The sequence below is a fragment of the Cucurbita maxima genome, unplaced genomic scaffold (genome assembly GCF_002738345.1).
Source record: "Cucurbita maxima cultivar Rimu unplaced genomic scaffold, Cmax_1.0 Cma_Scf00015, whole genome shotgun sequence".
In the NCBI taxonomy this organism is placed as follows: Eukaryota; Viridiplantae; Streptophyta; class Magnoliopsida; order Cucurbitales; family Cucurbitaceae; genus Cucurbita; species Cucurbita maxima.
The window spans coordinates 3,557,878-3,568,186 of record NW_019272031.1 but is presented as its reverse complement, the minus strand read 5'-3'; the positions used below and the strand labels follow the sequence as shown (position 1 = coordinate 3,568,186).

The 10,309-nt window shown below is 34.7% G+C and overlaps 1 protein-coding gene across 1 annotated transcript; it reads left to right on the top strand.

The window, feature by feature from the left end:
- The first annotated feature begins 5,979 nt into the window (after nucleotides 1-5,979).
- Nucleotides 5,980-10,305, top strand: LOC111490121 (allantoate deiminase 2-like). Its single transcript, XM_023138621.1, has 12 exons — nucleotides 5,980-6,259; nucleotides 6,707-6,801; nucleotides 7,374-7,477; nucleotides 7,552-7,636; nucleotides 7,722-7,838; nucleotides 8,137-8,246; nucleotides 8,329-8,434; nucleotides 8,565-8,651; nucleotides 9,263-9,505; nucleotides 9,582-9,707; nucleotides 9,794-9,955; nucleotides 10,037-10,305. Exons 1-12 carry the CDS (start codon nucleotides 6,100-6,102, stop codon nucleotides 10,157-10,159), a joined length of 1,518 nt encoding a protein of 505 aa, XP_022994389.1. The 5' UTR covers nucleotides 5,980-6,099; the 3' UTR covers nucleotides 10,160-10,305.
- The last annotated feature ends 4 nt before the right edge of the window (nucleotides 10,306-10,309 follow it).

Sequence of the window (10,309 nt, the reverse complement as noted above, 5' to 3'; positions counted from 1 at the left end):
AAAAATTAAAAAATTCAATTTATTATTATCATATTTATTTCCACATTAACATAATTATTTGTGCTAACAATGAACTAATTGTTTCCATGGTAATTTACCATGGTAAGATTTGAGGCAAAGTAAAAAAGAAATTGTTGTATAATTAACCCTATTAAACTTTAGCCTAAATTCAAAACGATTTCAAAACGCGAGAATTAGAGAAACAGTTCCAAATCTTTACGAGTAATGTTTTGTTCTCATCTTCAATCAATGTGCGATCTCTACCGTCCACTTTTTTGGGGTCACAACCTCCTAACTGGCATACTGCTAGGTGTTTGGCTTTGATACCATTTGTAACCATTCAAGCCCGTTGTTAATAGATATTGTTCGCTTTGGCCTGTTTCATATATCTGTTAGACTCACGATTTTAAAACACTGTACTAATAAAATATTTACACCGTTATAAGAAATGATTAGTAGGAGTAGATAAATAATTGAGGGTAAAAAGTAAGTTTTAAGCAGAGGGAGGGAGTGGTGAAGAAGTAAAAGAAATGGGAAAGAGTTATGTCAGGTGAAGAGCAGTGGGGAGGTGGGTGTGACCATCGGTCAAAGCAAGGCCGAAAACAAGCCTACCAGTGCACTGCAAGACGAAGATGCCACAATTAGCCAACAGGATAGCGAAATGGAAGTCACTGTCAGAGTGAAACGCAGCTCAGACGAGCCAGCTGAGGTAATTGGGATGCCTATCCAAGACCTTTCGCCAAACCTCAAATCCAAACCTTTTTTACAGTTATGTTTATATGAGACGTGTTGTTTATAGCCGCATGTCAAATGTCTTGATTATACTTATCCATTAGTATATGCCCGTTTCAAATCTCTTTTACATGCTTTCATCTTAGATAGAACTGTTGGGTCAATATAGGGGTGTGCGATTGTTCACAAAAAAACATGTCTACTTCTGTCACAATTAAAATATCTCAAAATGTATTATAAGGGATGCGATTCAATTTTTCCTATGATGAATTATATGTTATTTAAATCGTGATGTTTCTTTCTTTACTTATAGTCATATAATGTTGCTTTCTTCAATCCCTTCAAATGTATTTATTCGTTCACGTTTTCTAAATTATCGGCTTTGGATTTTCTCCATTGCGTTACGGTCTGGTTGTCTATGGTCGCATGTCAGATGTCTTGGTCATGATTCAACCATGACGTATTGCCCATGGCCGCATGCCCGTTCCAAACCCTTTTACATGCTTTTATCTTAGATAGACCTTTACCGTTTCATGTTGTGTCAATATGAGGTGTATGATCGTTCACCAAAATCATGTCTACACCAACTAGGGTTAAAATACTGTTCTATAGGAAGATGCGACTAGTCTTCAATTTTTACTGTTCTGAATTATATGTTACTGTTCTGAGTCATATAACGTTGTTTTCTTCAATTCTTTCAAATGTATTTACTTGTTCACGTTTTCCAAAACATTGGCTTTGTGTTTCATACATATCCTTCTCAACTGTGTAACGATCATACTTGTCTAAGTCGTGTTATCTATGGTCGTATGTCGGATGTTTTAGTCATGCTTATCCATGACGTGTTATCCATGGCCAGTTTCAAACCTTTTTTACATGCTTTCATCTTAGATAACCTTTTACCGTTTCATGTTGTATCAATACGGGACTATATGACCATTCACCAAAATCATGTCTACACCCGCCAAAGCTAAAATGGTCAACGTCCAAAATGTTCTATAAGTTTATTGGGTTTGGGTTTGATACATATCCTTGTGCAGTGCAGGCTTTGCACCATGTTTGAACTGGCATACAAAGCCATGGCAGGTGCCGCCCCCCTCTCTCAGTTTTGTTTTTTCACTGACTTTTCACTATTTTCATGCATGTCCATCGCCCATTGTTCATCCCTTTTTCAGCTTCAAATCAAACGTACCTCACCATTAAAATAACACAAACAAACACAACATATTGTATTTTTTTCAATTTATAGATGTCTCTACGTACGTAGTTGTCATATTTCAAATTTTTTATTTACACTTTATCTTAATTTTTAGTGTTAACAACAATGTATATATTGTTACATTATTCAACATTATTGTCTCTTTCGTCTTATAATGTTAGTATCGATCTTGTTATCAGTGTTCTTTCCGATCTTTACGTGTTTCACTACTTCAATGGAAATTTTCTCTTCCCGATATAAATCACTTGTTTGCTGGTCGGACCTCTTAGTTCAAATTCCATCTTTTTTAAGTTGAAGAATATTAGTTAGTTGGTATCTATTGATTAATCGAACAGTCAATTCAAATTTATATAACGTTCTTTAGGTAATTGCTAGATTGGGTTGAATCAACACAAATTCAAATTTATTGTTGATTTTAAAATAAAACACTTGATGATGGTTGCAACCTTTAGATGGCACCAATTTGGTTACATGAGGGTCAAGACAGACATGTGTCATGGTGCGATCGAGAGGGATAATGCAATCTCCGAAACAAGTTTTTTTAGACCCAACTCATTTGTTTCGATTGTAAATTTTTTCAACACGAGTAATCCTTAATAATGAACCAAACCAAATTCAACTACCTTGTTACAATCGTTGACTACTCTTGTGGCAGTGGGACAACGATTGTGCAGTAGCTATTCTAATTTGATGAAAAGTCAAATCGTATGAAAATTGAACTTTGTGAACAATTCACACGTATGATTGAGTCTCGAGTCAAAGACATCGACGACTAGGTTTTGTTGAGTGATGTGGGTCAGGTTGGGTGAGTTGTTAATTTTCATGGGCCGAAGCGCAAGATGAAGGCCCGAGATATTGGTCAGGTTGGATAGGGTTGTTGATTTCAATTAAATGTTATTATTTATTTAGTTCATAAAAATTCAAATCTCTAACACAAATTTTATTATTTAAGGGTAGTTTTCATGTTTTTAAAGTTGAAATTAGCATATTTTGTTTTTTTTTTCGAAATCTTTCCATATCGTCGTGAATCTAAGCATATCATAACAGTTAAGGAACTAATAATCTTTTTTACAAGTAGTGATGAATCTACTAACGAGTCAGAGGGGCACGTGTCACCTTCCTTTTCGGTGGCTCAATCATATGACCTTCATGGTTAAGTGTGCTTTGCTTGAAACATGCTGAAAAACGTTGTGTTGGTTTGTGGGGATAGTCCTAGCCCTTAGAAGCAAGGAGTAAGTAACATGGGATGCGAGCCTGTTGGTCTATAGGGATAGTATTCATTATTAGAAACCGGGTGTAACTAACATGACAATGTCGCAAGAGATGCAAGCGTGTTGGTCTGTGGTGATAGTTTCGTTCTTAGAAATGACGAGTAACTAACGTAACCATGTTGCAAAGGATGTAAGTGTGTTGATATGTGATAATAGTTTTCATTCTTAGAAACGAGGAGTAAGTAACGTGACCATGTCACAATGGATGCAAACGTGTTGGTCTGTAAGGATAATCTTCGTTCTTATAAACAAGGAGTAAGTAATGTGTCCATGTCACAAGGGATGTAAGCATGTCATGCAATCATTGAGTAGGAATTATTAAGGTATTATAGTTTAGTGGTTAAGATGTCTATATCTTATTCGATGTGTCTGTCACGCACGTCTGTGTTATGCGATCATTGAATTTCCATCATCGTCGAGAGCGACTTTGTTGTAGTTGATTGAGTGATTGAAAAACGTTCCTCCACTCAAATTCGTATGGGTTTCAAGTGAGCATCGATGTTGGGGTTGTGTGCAGTTGTGATGAAGAATTTAGGAGGAGGCTATACCGTGAAAGTTAGTTATGATACCTCATGCATGTATTTGATTGACGTGTAAAATTTTATGATCTTTTTTTTGTATAAATTATCATGATGGTTGTATGTCGAGCTGGTCCAACTTCACTAACTAAGGGTTAATCGTTAGCAGATATTGTCATTTTTAGATTTTTCCCGAACTATCACTCAAGGCTTTTAAAACATATCTACTAGAGAGAAGTTTCTGTCCTCCTTCTAATATTTTAATTATTCTAATATTTTAATTATTTAGTAGCGGTGACAAAAATTAAATAAAAGCATTCAAATTCCAATTTGCCTTCTTCGCCTTACAACTTTGACCGTTATTTATTTGTTTATTTACCCTCCAATTTTTATTTAATAATAAATACTGAGATATTTTCAATTTTGTACATTTGACAGCAATAACTCACGTCCACATTTTTTTATGGGTAAATTAATAATAAATGTTTAAAAGTTTGATTAATATATTTAATTATTTTTAAAATATAAAAAATATATTTAATTTAGAAAAATTAAAAAAAATACTAATTATAGTATCACGTTTTAAAATACTTTTTGATACAATATTAAATGTTTAAGGATATTTTTAAAACAAATTACTAATAATTTCAAATATCTTTAAATTTTTTTAAATAGAATAAAAGTTCCATAGTATTTTATTTAATTTAACCTAAATTTATTATAATTATTATTTATTAGTGGAAGATGTTGTTTCTAAAATCTCACTATAAAATATATATATATATATATATATATTTTCTTGACTATTTATTAATTTTATTTTTTAAATCTAACAATTTTGAATAATAATTAAACAATTAACTTTTAAAGAATTATCCTAGTACATAAAAACTGTATTTTCTTGTTTAAAAAATATGTATTTATTGTACCCTTTAATTTTACTTTCTCAATTTTTTTTTTTAATTTAATCGGACATGACTCTCGTATGATATATAAAACAAATTTTAAGTCATTGATGTTGGATGATGAAAGTCGGGTTTATAAGTGAGGAATACTAACTCCATTGGGATGAGGCCTTTTGGGAAGCCCAAAGCAAAGCCATGAGAGCCTATGCTCAAAGTGGACAATATCATACCATTGTGGAGAGTCGTGTTCCTCTAACATGGTATCAGAGCCATGCCCTAAACTTAGCCGTGCCAATAGATTGGCAAATCCTCGAATGTCGAACAAAGTACTCCAAAAAAGAAAAAAGGAGTCAAGCCTCCTCGAAGGTATGAAGGCAGTCAAAAATGACTAAGACTCCAAAGGAGTCGAGCCTCGATTAAGGGGAGGCGTGCTTTGTTCGAGGGGAGGTGTTGGATGATGAAAGTCGGGTTTATAAGTGAGGAATACTAACTCCATTGAGATGAGGCCTTTTGGGAAGCCCAAAGCAAAGCCATGAGAGCTTATGCTCAAAGTGGACAATATCATACCATTGTGGAGAGTCGTGTTCCTCTAACAATTGAAATAGAATTAATTTGTAAGATCACAATCGATTACACAGATGAATGAAACATTCCTACAAAAATGTGGAAATCTCTTCTTAATAAACACGTTTTAAAACTGTGAGACTAACAATGATACATAACAGATCAAAGTAAATAATATTTGTTAGCAGTAAGCTTGAACTATTACAAATGATAATGGAGTCGAACACCAAACGGTTTAGCATAGTCATGGTACATGTGATGTCACGTGACAGAACCAGCCAAAATGATTTGGCTTCTTTACCCAATTTCGTTTGTCATTTTCTTTAAAAAAAAAACACTCAATTAGATGGATTTAATGCAATAAAACGGAAATTAGCTCAATAATAAGTTGTATTTATGTATAATGTTTTAAAAGATTATTATTTATTTTGTAAATATATTTACGGTAAGAATTTTATTAATTTTTTTATAAAAGAAAAATAAGTGAATACTATTTTTAGATTTCATATGTATTTTTTAAATAAATATTAATAAAATATTTTAAAGTTTAAAAGTATTTAATAAATATAAAAAATGAAATAAAGTATATTATTGATTTTTTTTATAGTATTATTTAGTATAATATTTAATTAATTTATATTAGAGAAGGAATTATTAAAATATTTATTGATGAAAATAGAATATTAAGTAATGGCGGCTGAATTTAAGCTTTAAATTAGGCTTTTTGAATTTCTATTTGATTTAAAAAAATGGTTAATATTGTAATAAATAATTTCTGTATTCCGCACCACACAAAAGGGAAATTCCTAAATCCAATAAGGCTTTGCTTCCCGCCTACGCCGTAGCTCTCCGGCTGCCGCTTCTTCTTTGATTCTGTGCAGACGCTGGCCATGGCCATTGCCATTGCCTATGCTAACACCGATTCCATGGCCGATTTTCTCATCAAGGATCATCATCATCATCACCACTATTCTTCTCTCTCCTACTTCTTCAGCTACCTGCTCTTTTTACTTTTGTTTTCATCTCCTCCCACCGCTTACGCATTTACTGGTATATTTGATTATCTATCTTTCTGGCTTCATCTTGATGTGATGTTTCTCTTTACAGCTTCGAAATGGAGAACGGATGTTTCTGTGTGAGAATACATGAAATTGAATCGAAATGAATACGGACCACTAGTTTGTACTTTTATGGATAACGTAGATCATGGAATTTCATTCACTGTTATTGAGCTTTGTAAAATCATTTGTTCTTGTTTCTTGCTGATTTGTGTTTACTTGGAGGACTTGACAGATCTGATTCTTCTCCTTCGAGTTATCTATCATTGGCGGAATCGTAATGAATATTGTATCATGCTCATTAAAGTCGTCATAGCCATGTCTTATCAGCTTTTATGATGATATTCTAGTTGTCATAGCCTTATGAAATTATTTGTCATGTCACCGAACGGTTGAATCTCGAGCACTGAAAATTGAAAATATTATTCACAATTTTCAGGAGATGTAGCCGAAGATTCAAAGAACAGGAGGGATGATTTGTTTGTGGAAATTCTTAAAGACGAAGCAGTAGGAAGATTGAACGAGCTAGGGAAGGTAGTGGACCACGACCTCTCTCTTTCCCTCTCTCTCTCTGCTAGCTACAATTGTTTGGTGATTATTAAATTTAGTGAATAATTGGACTTTTTGCATGCATATCTTCGTTTCTTGTATCCGATTCTACTGTAGTTTTCAATTCGTAATATAAAAATGTCCATAACTTGTGTTGACCCCTAAATTGATAATTTGAGAAAGTAATGATTCTTGAGAAATATTTATTAGGTTGATTCTTTGGTTTGTTTGAAATGTTCCGTTGATTTGCTTATAATTTTTTCTGGCAATTTTATATATCTTCATTGCTTAGAAACCTTATTGTAATTTTGGATGGCAAGATTTAGGGCGTATTATTGCAAATTTAATATCAAACTCTTTATTCTATGCCATACTCCATATATTGTAGCTTAGTTTATGAATAGTTGTCCTCCCCGTCCCCCAGAAAAACCTGCTGAACTCCAGAGGTTGAGTTCTAATCCAACTTAAAACTGTTCAATGGTGAGTTTTCTGTGTTATGTTATAATTATTTCCAGTTGGTAACTCGGAGTTATCTTGCAACTGTCCCCAATTATCAGGTAAGTGATGCTGCTCGCTATCTTGAGAGGACGTTCTTGAGTCCAGCTTCTATCAAAGCAAGATTTCTTCTTAAAAAATGGATGGAGGATTCTGGATTAAGAACGTTAGATTTCTACATTTCCTCACCTTGAATAAGTTTTAATATTGTTATTGACTCATGTTCATGAACATTTTCAGGTGGGTGGACTGTATGGGCAATCTACATGGTCGAGCTGAGGGAAGGAATGCAAGTGCTGAAGCTTTACTGATTGGTTCTCACTTGGTGATTATTTGACTTCCCCTAAGCAGAGGCAAGAATTTATGTTACACATCAAGCTAAGATTTGAAATCTCTTCTTTTCCTCGTAGGATACTGTTGTTGATGCTGGAAAATTTGATGGCGCATTAGGCATCATATCTGCTATCTCTGCTTTGAAAGTTTTCTATATGAATGGGAAGTTAGAGGAATTAAAGAGGCCAATTGAGGTTTGGGATATTTTGCTTTCTCATCAGCATAGTGAATTTAGAAGAAATAATTGACTTGTTTCTCATCTCGACTTCCTCCAATTGTTATCATCTGGGGAAATTTTTTCTAAAATGTATTCCATTTGAGTAGTTTGTAAGGAAAACTGTATGCTTAAATTTGGGAAACTGTTTGATGGGCTATCAAATGGAACTCTTAATACACATTAGAGGAAACAAACAGGGACATCATTGGTCCTGATGCATGACAACATTTTCTACCTTCTCACATTTGGCTATAATCAACCACAAAATTGTGCAGGTGATTGCCTTCAGTGATGAAGAGGGTGTGAGGTTTCAATCAACCTTCTTGGGAAGTGCTGCTATTGCTGGTATTTTACCAGTTTCGTCTTTGGAAATATCAGATAAAAGGTTTGTTGCATAACTCCAAATTCTCTGGATGGATCCTTTTCATTCATTATTACCTGCATATTAATAAATAATCCTTTATTAGTGGTATGTCAATAAAAGATGTTATTACGGAGAGTGGAGTGGAGATAACAGAGGAGAACTTGTTGCAACTCAAGTATGACCGCAAGTCTGTATGGGGATATGTTGAGGTATGACTCTGAGGGCTCTTCTGAAATTTGCAGTATTTGTTCTTCACTTAAAACTTATTTTTAGAACTTACGTACGATAATCGATACTTTTCGACCATTTCGAGAACATTATTGCTTACTTTGACCTCAGGTTCATATCGAACAAGGACCTGTACTTGAATGGACTGGTTTTCCTCTTGGAGTGGTTAGGGGCATTGCTGGGCAGTCACGACTAAAGGTACATGAGTTAAACGATTTGAAGGAGACTGAGAAATATACTTGCTTAATAACTAATTTAGTTAAAAAAAATTGGGTAATCCTTTATTTGAAGTGCTTGCCTTACACTTCAGGTCAGAATCATAACATTTTGAGATATTAATGGTCATGCTGAGTTCGAGCTTGTTATATATCATGGTTGATAAACATGTCTATGATTGGATTCATACTCCTAAGTGGAACTTGAAGTAGTACTTTAACCCAAGATACGTTATATGCCATGGTTGAAAAGCTAACAGTATTCGACTACCTAATCCTAAAAGCTATAAGATATATTATATCGTGGTTAATTTACCTACTATTTCCCCTCTTCTGAAGTAGTAGCCATGCTACATTCCGTAGTGAGGTGTTTGGTGGCAAATATAATTTATTTTTAACATTTAGAGTATTATTGGTGATGAATTTCATATGTTGGTATGTTGGTAATTTATTTATAATTTAGCTGAGGTCGCGGATGTGTAAAACTGAGAGGAAGAAAATTTAGCTTTCTTGTTTCATGAAAAGATGAACTAGAATGGATATTTTCGGATGTGGATTTCGTTTGATAGAGCGATCCATGCACAAAGATTGCAGGTTACAGTGAGAGGTTCTCAGGGGCATGCAGGAACAGTTCCAATGCCTTTGCGCCAGGATCCTATGGCAGCTTCAGCTGAATTGATTGTACAATTGGAAAAACTCTGTAAGCAACCAGAGAGCTACTTATCTTTTGATGGTCATTGCAGTGATTTTACCTTGAAGTCACTTTCCACATCTCTTGTCTGTACGGTTGGAGAGATATCATCATGGCCCAGTGCAAGTAATGTCATTCCTGGCCAGGTAAGAATTTGATATATAGAGGCACTGCAGACCTTACTTTTTTACCAGACAATTTTCAATGTTTGGCGCGTTACAGGTGACCTTCACTGTGGATTTACGTACCATCGATGACGTAGGACGAGAAGCTGTGATTTATGAATTCTCTAATCAGGTACATAAAATTTGCAGTAGCCGATCCGTTTTGTGCAATATTGAACGTAAGGTGTGTATCTTCCATCAAGTCCTTAGTCCACATTTCTCATTTGCTTCCATTACACAACTATAATCTGCTCTGTCCATTCCTTCCAGCATGATGCAAATGCAGTAATCAGTGATTCGGAGCTGAGCTCGCAGCTGAAGTCTGCAGCTTCTACGGCCTTAAAAAAGATGGTAGGCGACATTCAAGAGGAAGTACCTATATTAATGAGTGGAGCAGGGCATGATGCAATGGCTATGTCTCATTTAACAAAGGTTTGTTCTCAACTTATGTACCACAATTCTTGCATCGACATGATTATACGAGGATGATGATGATAACGAGAGAATTGGCAGGTGGGAATGTTGTTTGTCCGGTGTCGTGGAGGCATAAGTCACTCTCCTGCCGAGCATGTATTGGATGACGACGTTTGGGCTGCGGGTTTAGCAGTCTTGGAATTTCTAGAAAACCATCTGTAATTTTATAACCTCTGTTCCCTGTACGCAAAACTAGTAATCTAGCATAAATGCAACATGAGAATTCAATTGTACAATCCATCTTTGTTCATTTGCACCTCCCTGTACGTCATTCGTATAGGAAGAGAAAAGGAGAGGAACCGAGTGAACCAT

Coding starts and splice junctions, on each gene's coding strand:
- LOC111490121 (XM_023138621.1), top strand. CDS start 6,100: ATGGCCATTGCCATTGCCTATGCTAACACCGATTCCATGGCCGATTTT. Junction 7,637..7,721: donor TACTGATTGGTTCTCACTTG/GTGATTATTTGA, acceptor TTTTCCTCGTAG/GATACTGTTGTTGATGCTGG. Junction 9,708..9,793: donor TGTGCAATATTGAACGTAAG/GTGTGTATCTTC, acceptor CATTCCTTCCAG/CATGATGCAAATGCAGTAAT.